At 44.4% G+C, this 21,790-nt stretch overlaps 1 protein-coding gene across 3 annotated transcripts in view; it reads left to right on the forward strand.

The window, feature by feature from the left end:
- Window positions 1-1,128: 1,128 nt before the first annotated feature.
- Window positions 1,129-21,790, forward strand: part of LOC115162141 (sodium/potassium/calcium exchanger 4) — a 54,108-nt gene continuing 33,446 nt past the window's right edge. For 2 of the 3 annotated variants that reach the window (XM_029713156.1, XM_029713157.1), the window contains exons 1-2: window positions 1,129-2,065; window positions 5,342-5,455. In XM_029713156.1, the coding sequence (XP_029569016.1) occupies window positions 1,903-2,065; window positions 5,342-5,455 (277 nt within the window). In that variant the 5' untranslated portion in view covers window positions 1,129-1,902. The remainder of the gene's footprint in view (window positions 2,066-5,341; window positions 5,456-21,790) is intronic. The other variant, XM_029713158.1, reaches the window with a different exon arrangement.

Raw genomic sequence — 21,790 nt, forward strand, 5'->3', positions numbered from 1 at the left:
GAATTGTATCTTTCTGCCCATATAAGACATGTCTATGTCCTGGAAAGTGTGCTGTTACTTACAACGTCATGCTAATCACATTAGCGCACGTTAGCAACAACTGTCCCGGTATAGGGAGACCGATCTTGTTCTTGAACAAGACAGTTTTTGATGAGATCCTCATGGTTAACAGTATCAAAAGCTTTCCTTAGGTCTAGAAATACAGCCCCAACAACGCCCCCTTTGTCCACATTTCCAGAAGAAAGCAGTTGGCCGTTTTTGTGGAGTGTTTTGCTCTGAAGCCAAACTGCATGGAGTGTAATGTGAAGGGGCTGTTGTTGAGGTGGGCAATCCATCTCAACAACAGGATACTGTAAAGTTTTATTGAGGAACACAAATCATGTGTAAATTATTTATTTAACCATAATATGAGTTTGATCAAATATTTGCAATTGTAAAAGATATATCTAATAATAATAAAAATAACATGCAACGTCACAGTAGCCAAAAATAATCTGTTTCAATGAGGATAAAATACTAAACATGCTAGTGATTAATTTAACATGAATTAATGCATATAAAGGTGCAATATGCAGACATTTATGCCATTTACTGGTTGTTAAAATGCTAATAGTTTGCTTAATTTCAGTTTATGTGACAAAACAAGCAATGTATAGTATAGTAAAGAATCATTGTCCCATCTAAACCGTTGTAAAATATATGATCAATTACCAAAAATATTGTATTTTCAACTGTTTGAAGCTGGTGTTCAAAACCAAAAGTAGTCGAAAAGATGCAAAAAGGAAATGTAAAAACAGGAGCATAGAAATTGCACGAAAAAAGAACAGATCTACCGCTTCTTAGACTTGCTTTCAATGAGAATGACAGATCTAGAAATAACATTTCTACGTGAACTTGGTCGCTATCCAAAAAGTTACATACTGCAGCTTTAACTATTACTCTAATTTACAGTTGATTTTACTTTTACCACCTCTGCAGTTCTGTCCTGCATCAGTAAGATTACCAATTTAGGCCAGGAAGGTAGGATGAACAGAGTAGGCCAGTAGACACAGGCAGCTGGCCAATTTTTTCCAGCTAGGATGGATGGATAGAGTAGGCTGGTAGATACAAGCATAGTTGTAGGCTACCACCGCGGAGGAGAAGCGTCACGTGTACATTCCACTCACATGTAGAAGTTGCCGCTGCATGTGGGGGAGCGCACGCTGTCATGGAACTAAAGTGTGGGATGAGCTAATATTTTTTGCTGATAATATTTTTAGCCCCAGAGCATTTTGGGGAGAAGGAGACAATACCAAGCGGATGGAACAATATCGGTCAATTACCTATTTTCAACGGCCAATAAATCAACCTTGTTGTCAAGAATCCACGGTGGACCGACTGACCGGTGCACATGGGGACATATAAAAGTGCTCTCGGCGGCTTTTAAGATGCCAACTGGCACGGGGTTAGGCTGCTTGAGAAATAGTGGTATATTTAGAATAAACGTATAGCCTAGGCTGTAGTCTCACTAGCCTGCCTATATAATAATGGGAAGATTGTGTAACTTAATTTGATTACACTATAGCAGCATTCTCTCGCCACGGGGCACAATTCCCACGTGCGGTTTTCATAATCCAACATCTGAGTAGTGTTTTCCCTGCGGCTCCCAGGGAGCGGGGACTGAGCTCACACATGCGAGCTGTTCGCTCCGCTGCCTCCGTCAGAGATCCGCGCCTCGGCTATTTGAAATGAGGACGGCAAACCGACCCTTTGCTGTTTGAAGCTATAGGCCTACTCGGGTGATTCCTGCGGTCGGAACCATCTGTGGCACGGCGCTGAGTGGGACGCTATCTGCAGTGACAGGGAGGAGGACGAGCCTGCTGTCCGCTATACCCCAGCCTGGTCCCCGTGTACCGTACAGACATGGAGCCGCTACCGGAGCAGAACTGCACCATGTCAAAAAAGAGAGCTATAGCTAAAATCTTCAAAGTTCGCAAGAGGAGACAGATGCTTTTCGTTCAAGTCTGTTTTATCTGCAGTATTCTATGTTTGGCATGGTGCATGTCCGCCCTGCTCACAAAAACAGGTGAGAAGAATAAGAGGGAAAGGGATCCCAGGGTTGGCCCGGGAGGAACGCGTTTATAATCACCGGACTGTGTGGAACAAAACATTCATTTCATCATGTGATTGCGCAAATTGGCACGCACTGCATTGGTGCTAAATTAATATATCATAAATCTATGACATGTCTCTAAAGGTCCTTCTGCTTGCCTGCCTCAGAATATAAATCCGCTAGAATCGGCATGGCGGGACTCTATAATAATGACCATGGTTCGGGATGGAGATTTGTGTTTTTTGTGGCATGTGCGTCATGTCCCATTTTGGGAGATTCTTGCATTTTCAACAAAAATGACATTTAGGCTACAGAGGAACGGGATTAGAGCGCTCATGATTTCAACTAGGCAGGCAGGCAGCACACATGACTATTCTGTTTGTAGAATGTGTTTATTCCCACTGCATCTGGGACACTCATAAAAGTATAGTTTATGGCCCTGACTGACTCACGTGGAGAGGTAATCGCAGTGTGTGTGTGTGTGTGTGTGTGTGTGTGTGTGTGTGTGTGCAGGTTCTATAATATAATGTGAGTGGCAGGTCATTCTCAGTCAGTTATGATTTACACCAAATACTGTACTCCCTTCTTCAAGACAGTCATAGACATGTTTGTTTTTGTCTCCTATTCATTGTATTTGACATGTGCTGTCTCTGTCGCCTTGGCCTCATATGGGAGCTATTGGGGGGCACGGAGGTGGGTCCCTCGCCCGCTGGGTGGGTTTGTAGAGACCATGTCGGTTTCAACCAGCCTTACTTCAGCCAGAATATGACCTCTCTGTATTTAACTGTACTACATCATACTGAAAAAAAACTGAAAAGAGACAGGACAACAGTATCTATTGTCAGTATCAGGTCAGATCATAAAACCTGTTCATTGTTTTGTATAGAACATGATTCAACACACATTTACCTGTATGCACTTAGCCCTTTTGGTGCCATACATTATGTGTGAGAGCTGAAAAAGAATAACTATTACCTACGTTTACAAAATGATTTACAAAGACAAAATATTCTTTATGAACAGTGACAAGTCCTTGAATTATTATTTCAGGAGAAGTCACTCAATTGTCAGTGTTAATTTGTTGTTCTTGATCACTGAATAAATTGTTACATAGACAATAGAAAGATAGGGATAGTGGGGAACAGTCAAGACTTGGCTTTGAATCAGCAATTTATTACAGGACAAGCCATGGAAATAGTATTATGGCATTATGGTATTAAATGTTCTACCGCCAATATGGAAGAATAACTTAGAAACTGTCAACATTAAGTTAAGTACTACAGAATGCACAATCATTTCAGAAGCAAGCATTTGTGAATGTGTCCATGTTTGATGCTGTCTTGCCTTTGATATGAATACCCCTCTCTTATCGATACCAGATTAGTTCACAACTGGTGTGTGGAGATTTAATGAACCACATATCCATCACATTCCTGACTCCTACAATATGTTCATTTCTGTAACTTTCTCCACACACACACACACACACACACACACACACACACACACACACACACACACACACACAAAATAAGTCACAGGGCGGGTGTGTAAATTCTTTCCTACTTACCATTTCACTTTACACTTGCATTAGGGCTATATCATAAGACCCATTTTTATATTGTGCCATAAAAGATGTCTCTGTAGTCGTATGTCCCTGTTTGAACATAACAGGGCATTATCGAGTTGAACCAGGTGTTGGAACCGAAATGATTTTCCAATCGTTCCATTCCGAGCAGAACCCATATTAATTTGGTTCCGTTCCAGTGCTCTGACCAGCATAATAAAGTTCTGAACCGGTTCAAACCCCCCAAAAGTAACGGTTCATATTGTTCCTTTTCATAGATTTTTTTAACCTCCTAAAATCAACATTGTTTTTAAATTTAGCTCGTGAATTTACTCAAATGTGTATGTAAATTGTAAAGTATTTTTGTCTCTAATGTCTTTTTCGTTATGTGTCGGACCCCAGGAAGACTAGCTGTTACCATTGGCGTTGGCTAATGGGGATCCTGATAAAATCTAAATCCACCAATTTGCTTGGATAGAGCAGTGCTATGGAATGGGTTAACTAGTTGTTTACATGTTTGATGGACAGATAAGTGCTTGAAGCACTGAGCATCATGAGATGACGTGAATTGGAATGTGTTTATGCTATTACTAGCATTATAACTTCACTGTTTTACATAATTATATACTAGACATTAGGAATATTTTTGGAACAACAAATTACATTATTAACCGGTTCCCAAGATTAGAAAATAACGTTATTTTCAGGGACACTAGAGATCACATTCGTTTCCGGTTTTGTTTCCCTTCCTCAAATAACTTAGTTATTTTCCGGATTTCGTTTTTTTCCCCCGAACCTGTTCCAACCCCTGATTTGAACATCAACTGTTTGGATAAAATCTGTCACAGAGAGAGTTCACTAATTGTATTAGAATGTATTTTACTAGGCAAGTCCGTTAAGAACAAATTCTTATTTACACTGACAGCCTACCAGGGAACAGTGGGTTAACTGCCTTGTTCAGGGGCAGAACAACAGATTTGTACCTTGTCAGCTCGGGGATTCAACCAGCAACCTTTTGGTTACTGGCCCAAACCTCTAACCACTAGGCTACCTGCCGCCCCAGAATAACAAGGAGCTTAAGGGATTATAACAAATGATATCATGCATAAGAGGATGGAAGATACATCACCACAGACAAGCAACTGTTAGAGCTAGAAATAGCACTGTCTTGTCCGTTGTAAGCAGGCTTGTTGTTTTACATACAAATGAGTCCCATTATATTCAGTCACACAGTGGCATCAGGTGATTTATATGTTGATAAGTTTTGATAAAGCACAATACAGAGCTCAATAAGTATTATAGACTGCCATCTTTATAGCATTGGTTAGTCCTAACTACATTTTAAGCTTCTGACTTCCTGGTTAGAACTTCCTATATTTATTTCCAGGGATTCTCCAAGTGGGGAGTGGTTGCACCTTAGACGGTCACTGTCCACTCTCCTGTGGCGCTGAACTTTCACATTTCAGTGTTGTCACTCTGCTTTAGTGGTGCTGAATATCTGACCACCTCTATTACAGCTTGTTTGTTTAATCGACATTGGACCTTTTGCTCCTCTGACAGATTCACCACATAAATCTGTACCACATCAGCCCTGGACAAATGAAGTGCACTATATAAGGAATAGGGTGCCATTTGGAATGCAGAGTCCCAGTGTTTCAATACCTGTCTCTTTCCTGTTGTAGGACATAGTCTGGTACTGGAGCAGGGGCTGGCTGACACATCTGACCGTCTGGGACGCAGGCTGATGGCCTTGGACGGGGACAATAACACACTGGATAAGAATTGCACCGAGCCAGGTAGGTAGTGTTCCCTAACCCTCTACCCCTACCATTACCCTAACCCTATACCCTAAACCTGCACAGAGCCAGATGATATCTCTAAACCTGCACTGAACCAGGCAGTGTGGTAGTGAACCCTAATTTTGTCTGGAGCCATGTTGTGTATCTTATACCTGCACAGAGCTAGGTGCTGCACTGTACCCTAAATCTGAACAGCCAGCCAGCTACTGCAGCTTGGGAGGACTTCATAGGAAAGCTCTTCAGAGTGTGTTATACAATGGCACAGCCCTCATGCTTCCTACAGCCTACACATGCTCTGAGTCAGTCAGAAAAAGAACAGATGGAGTGAGATGGGAAAAGATTGGTTGCCTTAGATGTTTCACTAAATCTACCACCACTAGCTCTCTATTTAGTCTATTTGTTCGTCAGAAGAGCCACAGTTTTTACTACTGTGGTTGTGGTGCAGATGAGATTTGCAAATGTGGGCAACCTGGGTGTCCAGGTGGGTGGGTGGGGCCTCCAACTGAATGACGAATGAGATGAGTTAGTGTTGGAGGCACAGGACAGAGCTGTAAATCTTCACTATGAAGGCGATAAGGAGAGAGAGAGAGAGAGAGAGAGAGAGAGAGAGAGAGAGAGAGAGAGAGAGAGAGAGAGAGAGAGAGAGCAGAGGACTGAAGCCTGACAGAAAGCAAGCTCAATTACTGTTCCAGTTCAGCATGCAAACCCAAAACCATGATGTTCTGTTCCGCACATAATAATTTCAAAATTATGGACGTAACAAATGATAATATCATGGCAGAACTGACGGTGGTATCATGACATTATAAATAAAGCTTTTCATTGCTGTGTGTTCACTTTTTTTAAACATTTTATCCTTCCCCTTTTGGAGCTGGTCTCAATTTGACCTTTTTTTTTAGGGTATATTGATTTATCATTGGTTAATTTTTGATGCACTTATGTGTTCATATTGATGCTATAATAATATACACAACCTTCTGCATCAGAACAGCACACAACAGTGCTGATAGTCCCCTTCCTGATAGGACCATTGATGTGCTGATAGTCCCCTTCCTGACAGGACCTTGGATGTGCTGATAGTCCCCTTCCTGACAGGACCTTGGATATGCTGATAGTCCCCTTCCTGACAGGACCATTGATGTGCTGATAGTTTTCTTCCTGACAGGACCTTGGATGTGCTGTCTAATAATTGAAGATTGTGCTATTTTTAGACCAAAATACAGCAGTGAGCTGTACAGTATTGACTGCTCTGACTGACTGCTACTCACATGCCAGAAAAAAAGCAGAGACAAACACAAACCTTAGAAAACTACTGACGACACGGACATTTTATTACTCTGTTAATTTGAAAGACTGAAGTTATTCAAATGGGATAACATGCAGTCATCATTAACAAAAAAGCAAGTTGTAGTTTAGCTGCCTGTGTTGACATACACATTGCCATCCTTTGTGTTTTGAACAGCTGGGCACATTTCTGGTTGTATAGTAGATGAATTGCAAACATCAAGGCACAGCACCTAACCTCTGAGTACTGAATTAACTAACTGGAAATAAGACGGCGCAAGAGAGGCAAACGAGCAGGCTCCTTGACGAGACGAGACATCCTTCGTTCTATTGGCGAACATACAATCACTAGAGAACAAAGTGGATGAGCACCGTTCAAGAGCACCTGAAGAACTGTAATATCCTATGTTTCTTGGAGTATGAACAAGGATTATATACTCTACACCTGGAGCAAGTTGAGAGTGTAACGATTGTCGTGTTTGGAGGACCAAGACGCAACAGGGAAGTGTATACTCATCTTCTCTTTTTAATATATAAGAAGGAGAAACAAAATAAACACGTATACCATTAACAGAAACGACACTAACAGTTCTGTCATGTGACAAGCACAAAACAGAATACAACTACTCACAAACCACAATACAAACACACCCCTAATTATAGGACCTTCAATCAGAGGCAACGATAGACAGCTGCCTCCAACTGAAGGCCCCAACACCAATTAACTAAACATAGAAATACAAATGACTAGACAGAACATAGAAATAAACAAACATAGAACAATAACCAAAACCCTGGACTAATAAATCAAATACCCCTCTCTACATGGACACATACACAAAACCACCCTGAACCACATAAAACAAATACCCCCTGCCACGTCCTGACCAAACTAAACACTAAAAAATAACACCTTTACAGGTCAGAACGTGACAGAGAGCTTCAAGTTCCTCGGTGTCCACATCAACAACAAACTAGAATGGTTTAAACACACCAAGACAGTCGTGAAGAGGGCACGACAAAGCCTATTCCCCCTCAGGAAACGAAAAAGATTTGGCATGGGTCCTGAGATCCTCAAAAGGTTCTACAGCTGCAACATCGAGAGCATCCTGACTGGTTGCATCACTGCCTGGTACGGCAATTGCTCGGCCTTTGATCGCAAGGCACTACAGAGGATAGTGCGTATGGCCCAGTACATCATTAAAAATTGTCAAAGACCCCAGTCATAGACTGTTCTCTCTACAACTGCATGGCAAGTGGTACTGGAGTGCCAAGTCTAGGACAAAAAGGCTTCTCAACAGTTTTTACCCCCAAGCCATAAGACTCCTGAACAGGTAATCTAATGGCTACCCGGACTATTTGCATTGTGTGCCCCCCCCCAACACGCTCCCCAAACCCTCTTTTTATGCTGCTGCTACTCTCTGTTTATCATATATGCATAGTCACTTTAACTATACATTCATATACATACTACCTCAATTGGGCCGACCAACCAGTGCTCCCGCACATTGGCTAACCGGGCTATCTGAATTGTGTCCCGCCACCCACCACCTGCCAACCCCTCTTTTACGCTACTGCTACTCTCTGTTCATCATATATGCACAGTCACTTTAACCATATCTACATGTACATACTACCTCAATCAGCCTGTAAGGAGTGCGTACTGGCGGCAGAGAAGTCAGACGCAGGAGAACAAAACTGTTTCCAAACGGCGCAGTTTAATAACAAAAACCCACCGGAAAACAGAAAAATCAAATAATGGGTACATAACCCGACGCACACCAGGACAGATGTGCACAAGCACTTACAATAAACAATCACCGACAAGGACATGAGGGGGACGTTAACATTCTGGGAGCCTGGTCTGTAGGAAAGGGTAAACATAAAACGGGTGAAAAACATGGCCCACCTTAGGGTTTGCCAACTACTACCGGAGGTTTATCCGGGGCTTTGGTCAGGTAGCGACTCCCATTACCTCACTGCTGAAGGGGGGCCCGGTACGCTTGCAGTGGTCAGCTGAGGCAGACAGGGCCTTTAGTCACCTGAGGGTTCAGTCTCCTCACTGCCAGGATGTACTCCAGATTGCGGTGGTCAGTCCAGATGAGAAAAGGGTGTCTAGCCCCCTCAAGACAATGTCTCCACACCTTCAAGGCCTTGACGACAGCCAACAGCTCCCGGTCCCCCACATCATAGTTTCGCTCCGCCGGGCTGAGCTTCTTCGAGAAGAAGGCACAGGGGCGGAGCTTCGGGGGCGTACCCGAGCGCTGAGAGAGCACAGCTCCTATCCCAGCTTCGGACGCGTCCACCTCCACAATGAACGCCAAAGAGGGATCCGGATGGGCCAGCACGGGAGCCCTCAGGTGACTAAAGGCCCTGTCCGCCTCAGCTGACCACTGCAAGCGTACCGGGCCCCCCTTCAGCAGTGAGGTAATGGGAGTCGCTACCTGACCAAAGCCCCGGATAAACCTCCGGTAGTAGTTGGCAAACCCTAAGAACCGCTGCACCTCCTTTACCGTGGTGGGAGTCGGCCAATTACGCACGGCTGAAATGCGGTCACTCTCCATCTCCACCCCTGAGGTGGAAATGTGATACCCTAGGAAAGAGACGGACTGTTGGAAGAACAGGCACTTCTCAGCCTTGACGTACAGGTCATGCTCCAACAGGCGACCAAGCACCCTGCGCACCAGGGACACATGCTCGGCGCATGTAGCGGAGTATATTAAGATGTCATCAAAATACACCACCACACCCTGGCCGTGCAGATCCCTGAAAATCTTGTCTACAAAGGCTTGGAAGACTGATGGCGCATCCATCAACCCGTACGGCATGACGAGGTACTCATAGTGCCCTGAGGTGGTACTGAAAGCCATCTTCCACTCGTCTTCCCTCCCGGATACGCACCAGGTTGTAAGCGCTCCTGAGATCTAGTTTGCTGAAGAAGCACACCCTGTGCATTGACTCAATCGCTGTGGCTATGAGCGGTAGCGGGTAACTATACCTCACAGTAATCTGATTCAGACCCCGATAGTCAATACACGGGCGCAGACCTCCCTCCTTCTTCTTCACAAAAAATAAACTCGAGGAGGCGGGTGAAGTGGAGGACCGAATGTACCCCTGATGCAGCGATTTGGAGACATATATTTCCATAGCCTCCATCTCCGCCTGTGAGAGGGGATACACGTGACTCCTGGGAAGTGCAGCGTCTACCAGGAGATTTATCGCACAATCGCCCCGTCGATGAGGTGGTAATTGAGTCGCCTTCTTTTTAGAGAAGGCGAGAGCCAAATCGGCATATTCAGGGGGAATGCGCATGATGGAGACCTGGTCTGGACTCTCCACCGTAGTAGCACCAACGGAAACCCCTAAACACCTACCTGAGCACTCTCGCGACCACCCCGTGAGAGCTCTCTGTGGCCAAGAAACAGTGGGGTTATGACAAGCTAACCAGGATAGGCCCAGCACCACGGGAAACGCAGGAGAGTCAATAAGGAAAAGGCTAATTCTCTCCTTGTGAGCCAGCTGCGTCACATTTACATTACATTTACATTTACGTCATTTAGCAGACGCTCTTATCCAGAGCGACTTACAAATTGGTGCATTCACCTTATGATATCCACTTTACAATAGTACATCTATATCTTTTTTTTGGGGGGGGTAGAAGGATTACTTTATCCTATCCCAGGTATTCCTTAAAGAGGTGGGGTTTCATGTGTCTCCGGAAGGTGGTGATTGACTCCGCTGTCCTGGCGTCGTGAGGGAGCGTGTTCCACCATTGGGGTGCCAGAGCAGCGAACAGTTTTGACTGGGCTGAGCGGGAACTGTACTTCCGCAGAGGTAGGGAGGCGAGCAGGCCAGAGGTGGATGAACGCAGTGCCCTTCTTTGGGTGTAGGGACTGATCAGAGCCTGAAGGTACGGAGGTGCCATTCCCCTCACAGCTCCGTAGGCAAGCACCATGGTCTTGTAGCAGATGCGAGCTTCAACTGGAAGCCAGTGGAGTGTGCGGAGGAGCGGGGTGACGTGCGAAAACTTGGGAAGGTTGAACACCAGACGGGCTGCGGCGTTCTGGATGAGTTGTAAGGGTTTAATGGCACAGGCAGGGAGCCCCGCCATCCCCAAAGGAGCGGTGACCTCCCTAATCAACCCTGACCCTAATGGTCGACTATTTAAGGCGTGAACGGGGAAAGGCACAGCCACAGGAACAATGGGGATCCCTAAACTATAGGCTAATGCTCTATCAATAAAATTCCCAGCCGCGCCTGAATCGGCGAGCGCCTTATGCTGGGAATGCGGGGAAAAGTCAGGGAAAGGGACATACACAAACATATGTGCAACAGAGGGCTCTGGGTGAGAATGGTGCCGGCTCACCTGGGGTGACGCCAGAGCAACCTGCCTGCTGCCTCGATCCCCAGAGGAACCAACACGGCACCGACCGGCAGTGTGACCTCTGCGGCAACAGATGGTGCACGAGCTGGAACCCCCTCCGGTCTCCCTGCGCCACGCAACTCCCAGCTCCATGGGTATTAGAGAGGGGGTGCGGGAGGATGGAACCACCAGACCACGATCAGAACATCCGTGGGTAGCCAGCAGGTTGTCCAGCCGGATGGACAGGTCCACCAGCTGGTCGAACGTGAGGGTGGTGTCTCTGCAGGCCAACTCCCGACGGACATCCTCGCGTAGACTGCAGTGGTAATGGTCGATCAGGGCCCTGTCGCTCCATCCCGCGCCGGCAGCCAGGGTCCTAAACTCTAGGGCAAACTCCTGGGCGCTCCTCGTCTCCTGCCTCAGATGGAAGAGGCGCTCACCCGCCACTCTACCCTCGGGCGGGTGGTCGAAGACAGCCCGGAAACGGCAGGTGAACTCCTCAAACTGGTCCAACTCCGCATCTCCCTCTCTCCACACGCCGTTGGCCCACTCCAGGGCTTTCCCTGGAGTGGGCACGAGATGAGGGCGGACACCCTCTCACGGCCCAATGGAGCCGGGTGGATGGTGGCCAGGTATACGTCCAGTCAAAGAAGGAACCCCTGGCAGTTCGCATCCTCTCCGTCGTACTCCTGGGGCAGGCAGAGACGAATCCCACTGGAACCAGGAGGAAGAGGGGCGCTCAGAGGAGACCCCAGTTGTGCTGGTGGAGGCGCTGGAAGAACTCCCTGTCTCTCCCAGCGGTCCATAGTCTGGATAACTCGGTCCATGGCGGTGCCAAGATGGTGGAGCATTGCTGCGTGCTCCCGGACGCGCTCCTCCACCCCTATACCCGGGGTACCTGCTCCTGCTGACTCCATAGTCTGGTCGGTGATTCTGTAATGAGTGCGTACTGGCGGCAGAGAAGTCAGACGCAGGAGAACAAAACTGTGTTTCCAAACGGCGCAGTTTAACCTCTCTGGGGTATGTGGGGTACCAAATTCAAAACAACAAAAATGTCATAATTCAAATTTCTCAAAAATACAACTATTATATCCCATTTTAAAGATACACTTCTCGTTAATCCAACCACAGTGTCCGATTTCAAAAAGGCTTTACGGCGAACGCATAACATTAGATTATGTTAGGACAGCGCCTAGACAAGAAAAACCACACAGCCATTTTCCAAGCAAGGAGAGGCGTCACAAAAACCAGAAATACAGCTAAAATGAATCACTAACCTTTGATGATCTTCATCAGATGGCACTCATAGGACTTCATGTTACACAATACATGTATGTTTTGCTCGATAAAGTTAATATTTATATCCAAAAAAAACATTTTACATTGGCGTGTAATGTTCAGAAATGTTTTGCCTCCCAAAACTTCCGGTGAATGAGCACATCAATTTAGAGAAATACTCATCATAAACGTTGATAAAATATACAACCGCTGTGTCAGATTTCAAAAAAGCTTTAAGGCGAAAGCAAACTTTGCAATAATCTGAGTACAGCGCTCAGACATCAAAACAAGCCATACAGATACTCGCTATTTTGGAGTCAACAGAAGTCACAAATAACATTATAAATATTCACTACCTTTGATGATCTTCATCGGAATGCACTCCCAGGAATTCCAGTTCCACAATAAATATTTGTTTTGTTCGATAAAGTTCATCTTTATGTCCAAATACCTCCATTTTGTTCGCTCGTTCAGTCGAATAATCCAAATGCACTGTGCTCGCGCAGTAAGTTCAGACGAAAAGTCAAAAAAGTTATATTACAGTTCGTAGAAACATGTCAAACGATGTACAGAATCAATCTTTAGGATGTTTTTATCATAAATCTTCCATAATATTCCAACCGGACGATTCCTTTGTCTTCAGAAATGAAAAGGAACACACCTAACTCTCACCGGAGCGCGCGCGATTGAGTTCATGTTATTTTCTCAGTCATCTGATTCCAAGTGTTCTTATTCTCTCCCCATTCACAGTAAAAGCATGAAACAACGTTCTAAAGACTGTTGGAAGTGCAAAATGACCCCACAGACACTGTATATTAGATAGGGAATCACTTGAAAAAACTACAACCTCAGATTTCCACACTTCCTGGTTGGATTTTTCTCAGGTTTTTGCCTGCCATATGAGTTCTGTTATACTCACAGGCATCATTCAAACAGTTTCAGAAACTTCAGAGTGTTGTCTATCCATATCTACTAATAATATGCATATCCTACCTTCTGAGCCTGAGTAGCAGGCAGTTTTCTATGGGCATGCTTTTCATCCGGACGTCAAAATACTGCCCCCTTCCCAAGAGAGGTTAATAGCAAAACCCCACCGGAAAACAGAACAATCAAATAATGGGTACATAACCCGCCGCACACCAGGACAGACGTGCACAAGCACTTACAATAAACAATCACCGACAAGGACATGAGGGGGAACAGAGGGTTAAATACACAACATGTAATTCAATGGGATTAGAACCAGGTGTGATGGAAGACAAGACAAAACCAAAGGAAAATGAAAAGAGGATCAGCGATGGCTAGAAGGTCGGTGACATCGACCGCCGAACGCCGCCCAAACAAGGAGAGGGACCAACTTCGGCGGAAGTCGTGACACAGCAAATCTGACCATAACTCTATCCTCCTGATTCCTGCTTACAGTTAAAAGCTCAAACAGGAAGTACCAGTGAAGCGTTCAACACAGAAGTAGTCTGACGCAACGGATGCTAAGCTACAGGACTGTTTCACTAGCACAGACTGAAATATTTTCCGGGATTCATCCAATAACATAGAGGTGTTTACCACATAAGTTACCGGTTTAATTAATAACTGCATCGACGATGACATCCCCACACTAACCGTACGTACAGTGAGGGAAAAAAGTATTTAATCCCCTGCTGATTTTGTACGTTTGCCCACTGACAAAGAAATGATCAGTCTATAATTTTAATGGTAGGTTTATTTGAACAGTGAGAGACAGAATAACAACAAAAAAATCCAGAAAAACGCATGTCAAAAATGTTATAAATTGATTTGCATTTTAATGAGGGAAATAAGTATTTGACCCCTCTGCAAAACATGACTTAGTACTTGGTGGCAAAACCCTTGTTGGCAATCACAGAGGTCAGACGTTTCTTGTAGTTGGCCACCAGGTTTGCACACATCTCAGGAGGGATTTTGTCCCACTCCTCTTTGCAGATCTTCTCCAAGTCATTAAGGTTTCGAGGCTGATGTTTGGCAACTCGAACCTTCCGCTCCCTCCACAGATTTTCTATGGGATTAAGGTCTGGAGACTGGCTAGGCCACTCCAGGACCTTAACATACTTCTGCTTGAGCCACTCCTTTGTTGCCTTGGCCGTTTGTTTTGGGTCATTGTCATGCTGGAATACCCATCCACGACCCATTTTCAATGCCCTGGCTGAGGGAAGGAGGTTCTCACCCAAGATTTGACGGTACATGGCCCCGTCCATCGTCCCTTTGATGCGGTGAAGTTGTCCTGTCCCCTTAGCAAAAAAACACCCCCAAAGCATAATGTTTCCACCTCCATGTTTGATGGTGGGGATGGTGTTCTTGGGGTCATAGGCAGCATTCCTCCTCCTCCAAACACGGTGAATTGAGTTGATGCCAAAGAGTTCCATTTTGGTCTCATCTGACCACAACACTTTCACCCAGTTGTCCTCTGAATCATTCAGATGTTCATTGGCAAACTTCAGACGGGCATGTTTATGTGCTTTCTTGAGCAGGGGGACCTTGCGGGCGCTGCAGGATTTTAGTCCTTCACGGCGTAGTGTGTTACCAATTGTTTTCTTGGTGACTATGGTCCCAGCTGCCTTGAGATCATTGACAAGACCCTCCCGTGTAGTTCTGGACTGATTCCTCACCGTTCTCATGATCATTGCAACTCCACGAGGTGAGATCTTGCATGGAGCCCCAGGCTGAGGGAGATTGACAGTTATTTTGTGTTTCTTCCATTTGCGAATAATCGCACCAACTGTTGTCACCTTCTCACCAAGCTGCTTGGCGATGGTCTTGTAGCCCATTCCAGCCTTGTGTAGGTCTACAATCTTGTCCCTGACATCCTTGGAGAGCTCTTTGGTCTTGGCCATGGTGGAGAGTTTGGAATCTGATTGATTGCTTCTGTGGACAGGTGTCTTTTATACAGGTAACAAGCTGAGATTAGGAGCACTCCCTTTAAGAGTGTGCTCCTTATCTCAGCATGTTACCTGTATAAAAGACACCTGGGAGCCAGAAATCTTTCCGATTGAGAGGGGGTCAAATACTTATTTCCCTCATTAAAATGCAAATCAATTTATAACATTTTTGACATGCATTTTTTTGGATCTCTGGTCTCTCACTGTTCAAATAAACGTACCATTTGTCAGTGGGCAAACGTGCAAAATCAGCAGAGAATCAAATACTTTTTTCCCTCACTGTACATACTGTATCCCAACAAGATGCCTTGGATTACAGGGAAAATCCACAATGAGCTAAAATCTAGATCTGCCACTTTCACGGAGCGGGACACTAATCCGGACGCTTATAAGAAATTCTGAACAAGCCATCAAACAGTCAAAACGTCAAAATAGGACTAAGATCGAATCCTATTACGCTAGCTCTGATTCACATCTGAAGTAGCAGGGCTTGCAAACTATCATGGATTACAAAGAGAAACCCAGCTGCGAGCTACCCAGTGATGCAAGCCCACCAGACAAGCTAAATTAATTCTATGCTTGCTTCAAGGCAGGCAACATTGAACCATGCATGAGAGCACCAGCTGTTCTGGACGACTGTGTGATCTTGCTATCGTATCCGATGTGAGTAAGACATTTAAAAAGGTTAACATTCACAAGGCCGCGGGGCCAGACAGATTACCAGGACACATACTCAGAGCATGCACTAACCAACTGGCAAGTATCTTCACTGACATTTTCAAACTCCCTGAACCAGTCTGTAATACCTACATGTTTCAAGCAGACCCTGTGCCCAAGAACACTAAGGTAACCTGTCTAAATGACTATCGCCCCGTAGCACTCACATCTGTAGCCATGAAATGCTTTGAAAGGCTGGTCATAGCTCACATCAACAGCATCATCCGAGATACACATTATACTATACCCAATCCAGTTCACATACCGCCCCAACAGATCAACAGATGACTCAATCTCTATGGCACTCCACACTGCCCTTTCACACCTGGACAAAAGGAACACCTATGTGAGAATTCTGTTCATTGACTACCGCGCAGCGTTCAACACCATAGCGCCCTCAAAGCTCATCAATAAGCTAAGGACCCAGGGACTAAACATCACGTACAAAATAAGTTACAAACAATGTGACAAACAAACAAAATAGCACAGTTGGTTAAGACCCAATAAAACGGCTGCCATCCCCATCTCAACATCACTGTATTGACGATTTGCCTGTTTGATGTTCAACCATGTATTTTATTCTTTTAATACAAATGCCACTCTGAGACTTAGAAAATACTTAATTACCATAACTAAGTGGTCATAATTTGCAGTTTTAATCATGAGGGAAATGCCAAACATTAATCGTCCTCATTTCGAATCAACATCAAAGCATTCCCTTGCTACAGCAAGAAGGACGAGCGGAAGCATCACATATATACAGTAGCTGTTAAATATATATATATATATATATATATATATATATATATATATTTATACTGCTCAAAAAAATAAAGGGACCACTTAAACAACACATCCTAGATCTGAATGAAAGAAATAATCTTATTAAATACTTTTTTCTTTACATAGTTGAATGTGCTGACAACAAAATCACACAAAAATAATCAATGGAAATCCAATTTATCAACCCATGGAGGTCTGGATTTGGAGTCCCACTCAAAATTAAAGTGGAAAACCACACTACAGGCTGATCCAACTTTGATGTAATGTCCTTAAAACAAGTCAAAAAGAGGCTAAGTAGTGTGTGTGGCCTCCACGTGCCTGTATGACCTCCCTACAATGCCTGGGCATGCTCCTGATGAGGTGGCGGATGGTCTCCTGAGGGATCTCCTCCCAGACCTGGACTAAAGCATCCGCCAACTCCTGGACAGTCTGTGGTGCAACGTGGCGTTGGTGGATGGAGTGAGACATGATGTCCCAGATGTGCTCAATTGGATTCAGGTCTGGGGAATGGGCGGGCCAGTCCATAGCATCAATGCCTTCCTCTTGCAGGAACTGCTGACATACTCCAGCCACATGAGGTCTAGCATTGTCTTGCATTAGGAGGAACCCAGGGCCAACCGCACCAGCATATGGTCTCACAAGAGGTCTGAGGATCTCATCTCGGTACCTAATGGCAGTCAGGTTACCTCTGGCAAGCACATGGAGGGCTGTGCGGCCCCCCAAAGAAATGCCACCCCACACCATGACTGACCCACCGCCAAACCGGTCATGCTGGAGGATGTTGCAGGCAGCAGAACGTTCTCCACGGCGTCTCCAGACTCTGTCACGTCTGTCACGTGCTCAGTGTGAACCTGCTTTCATCTGTGAAAAGCACAGGGCACCAGTGGCGAATTTGCCAATCTTGGTGTTCTCTGGCAAATGCCAAACGTCCTGCACGGTGTTGGGCTGTAAACACAACACCCACCTGTGGACGTCGGGCCCTCATACCACCCTCATGGAGTCTGTTTCTGACCGTTTGAGCAGACACATGCACATTTGTGGCCTGCTGGAGGTCATTTTGCAGGGCGCTGGCAGTGCTTCTCCTGCTCCTCCTTGCACAAAGGCGGAGGTAGCGGTCCTGCTGCTGGGTTGTTGCCCTCCTACGGCCTCCTCCACGTCTCCTGATGTACTGGCCTGTCTCCTGGTAGCGCCTCCATGCTCTGGACACTACGCTGACAGACACAGCAAAACTTCTTGCCACAGCTCGCATTGATGTGCCATCCTGGATGAGCTGCACTACCTGAGCCACTTGTGTGGGTTGTAGACTCCGTCTCATGCTACCACTAGAGTGAAAGCACCGCCAGCAAACAAAAGTGACCAAAACATCATGCAGGAAGCATAGGAACTGAGAAGTGGTCTCTGGTCCCCACCTGCAGAACCACTCCTTTATTGGGGGTGTCTTGCTAATTGCCTATAATTTCCACCTGTTGTCTATTCCATTTGCACAACAGCATGTGACATTTATTGTCAATCAGTGTTGCTTCCTAAGTGGACAGTTTGATTTCACAGAAGTGTGATTGACTTGGAGTTACATTGTGTTGTTTAAGTGTTCCCTTTATTTTTTTGAGCAGTGTATATATATATACATATCATCTTTGTAAATTATATCATAAATAGGACTGCTGGAGTTTTGTCACACATGCAGCTAACAAAAATATATGGAAATGTCTGCTCTACCCAAAATTACAACCAACTAATTGCAGCATTACTGCAAAAATGGAAGAGGCATGTGGAAGGGGGAAAAAGTAAGGAACTTGTCTGTCGGCCGTGCATTAAATACCAAAATTGTTTAAAGAAAATTGTGATAAATAAAAAGTATATCAGTTTCATTTAAGGACCCAAGAAATGGCAGCTGTACTATTTAGATTGCAAAATAGTTGGGAAGATATTTTCGATGTACCAATTCCATGGCACATGGTTATGAACTGATGTGCAAAACGACGGCAGATAAAACATTTATAATTTTACAATGTAAATTATTATATACAATTCTTGATTTGGAAAGGCACCCACCTGTCTTATAAGTTCCCACAGTTGACAGTGCATGTCAGAGCAAAAACAAAGCAATGAGGTCGAAGGAATTGTCCATAGAGCTCAGAGACAGGTTTGTGTCAAGGCACAGATCTGGGGAAGTATACCAAAAACATTTCTGCAGCATTGAAGGTCTCCAAGAACACAGTGGCCTCCATCATTCTTTAATGGAAGAAGTTTGGAACAATCTAGAGCTGGCCGCCCGGCCAAACAGAGAAATGGTGGGAGATGTGTCTTGGTCAGTGAGGTGACCAAGAACCCGATGGGTTCTCAACTGACAGCTACATTAAATAGTACCAACATAACATCAGTCTCAACGTCAACAGTGAAGAGGCGATTCCGGGATGCTGGCCTTCTAGGCAGAGTCCCTCTGTCCAGTGTCTGTGTTCTTTTGCCCATCTTAATCTTTTACTTTTATTGGCCAGTCTGAGATATGGCTTTTTCTTTGCAACTCTGCTTAGAAGGCCAGCATCCTGGAGTCGCCTCTTCACTGTTGATGTTGAGACTGGTGTTTTGTGGGTACTATTTAATGAAGCTGCCAGTTGAGGACTTGTGAGCCGTCTGTTTCTCAAACTAGACACTCTAATGTACTTGTCCTCTTGCTCAGTTGTGCACCGGGGCCTCTCACTCCTCTTTCTATTCTGGTTAGTGCCAGTTTGTGCTGTTCTGTGAAGGGAGTAGTACACAGCGTTGTTCGATATCTTCAGTTTCTTGGCAATTTCTCACATGGAATAGCCTTCATTTCTCAGAACAAGAATAGACTGACGAGTTTCAGAAGAAAGTACTTTGTTTCGGGCCATTTTGAGCCTGTAATCAAACTCACAAATGCTGATGCTCCAGATACTCAACTAGTCTAAAGGAGGCCAGTTTTATTGCTTCTTTAATCAGAACAACAGTTTTCAGCTTGGCTAACATATTTGCAAAAGGGTTTTCTAATGATCAATTAGCCTTTTAAAATGATAAACTTGGATTAGCTAATACAACGTTCCATTGGAACACAGGAGTGATGGTTGCTGATAATGGGCCCCTGTATGCCTACAGTATGTAGATATTCCATAAAAAATCAGACGTTTCCAGCTACAATAGTCATTTACAACATTAACAATGTCTACACTGTATTTGTGATCAATTTGATGTTATTTTAATAGACAAAAAATTTGCTTTTCTTTAAAAAACAAGGACATTTCTAAGTGACCACAAACCTTTGAACGGTAGTGTACAGTCCTGGCCAAAAGTTTTGAGAATGACACGAATATTAATTTTCACAAAGTCTGCTGCCTCAGTTTGTATGATGGCAATTTGAATATACTCCAGAATGTTATGAAGAGTGGTCAGATGAATTGCAATTAATTGCAAAGTCTCTCTTTGCCATGCAAATAAACTGAAGCATGTCAAACGCTGTTTAAAATCAATTTTTATGCGATTTTTCTCGTAAAATAGCGATAATATTCCAACCGGGCGACGTTATATTCATTCATAGACTGAAAGAAAAACATGGAGTCCTCTCGTGGACGTGCACTGCAGTGTCCGTGTTCTCAGCCTGACCACTCACAAAAACTCCTGCTTTTTTTCGCCCAGAGACTGCAGAGACGTCATTCCACTTTCTGGCGCCTTCTGAGAGCCAATGGAAGCCTTAGAAAATGTCACGTTACAGCATCTCTGTATTTTTGATAGAGATGCCCTAGAAGTAGAACAAATTGTCAGACAGGGCACTTCCTGTATGGAATCTTCTCAGGTTTTGGCCTGCCATATGAGTTCTGTTATACTCACAGACACCATTCAAACTGTTTTAGAAACTTTAGAGTGTTTTCTATCCAAATCTACTAATTATATGCATATTCTAGTTTCTGGGCAGGAGTAGTAACCAGATTAAATCGGGTACGTTTTTTTATCCGGCCGTGCAAATACTACCCCCTAGCCCCAACAGGTTTTAACAGTTTGGTGACAAACAATGCCCTTTCCAGCATGATGGAGCACCTTGTCATAAGGCAAAAGTGATAACTACGTGGCTCGGGGAACAAAACATTGATATTTTGGGTCCATGCCAGGAAACTCCCCAGACCTTAATCCCACTCAGAACTTGTGGTCAATCCTCAAGAGGCGGGTGGACAAACAAAAACCCACAAATTCTGACAAACTCCAAGCATTGATTATGCAAGAATGGGCTGCTATCAGTCAGGATGTGGCCCAGAAGATAATTGACAGCAAGACAGGGCAGATTGCAGAGGTCTTGAAAAAGAAGAGTCAACACTGCAAATATTGACTCTTTGCATCAACTTCATGTAATTGTCAATAAAAGCCTTTGACACTTATGAAATGCTTGTAATTATACTTCAGTATTCCATAGTAACATCTGACAAAAATATCTAAAGACACTGAAGCAGCAAACTTTGTGGAAGTTAATATTTGTGTCATTCTCAAAACTTTTGGCCACGACTGTATATATTTACAAAAAATATATATGGGGGATTTGAAATGATGCAGACAATTACATTGATGGAAGCTACAATCTATCTGCAATATTAAAACTGATCTACCCCCTAAAAAATATAAAACGATGGTCATCCCTACTGCCTCTGATCTGGCGGACTCACTAAACACGCATGCTTCGTTTGTAACTGATGTCTAAGTGTTGGAGTGGGCCCCTGGCTAGCCTTAAATAAAAACATAAAACAATAAAATGGTGCTGTCTGGTTTGCTTAATAAGGAATTTGAGGATACTTAAGTTTATTTTAGCAATTACATTTACTTTTGGTACTTTAAACCTGTTACGACACCGGATTGAGTTTGACAATAGCCAGTGAAAAATCAGAGCGCCATATTCAAAACCACAAATCTAATAATTTCTATTTCTCAAACATAGGACTATTTTACACCATTTTATAGATACACTTCTCCTGAATCGAACCACGTTGTCCGATTTCA

The sequence above is a fragment of the Salmo trutta genome, chromosome 25 (genome assembly GCF_901001165.1).
Source record: "Salmo trutta chromosome 25, fSalTru1.1, whole genome shotgun sequence".
Classification (NCBI taxonomy): domain Eukaryota; kingdom Metazoa; phylum Chordata; class Actinopteri; order Salmoniformes; family Salmonidae; genus Salmo; species Salmo trutta.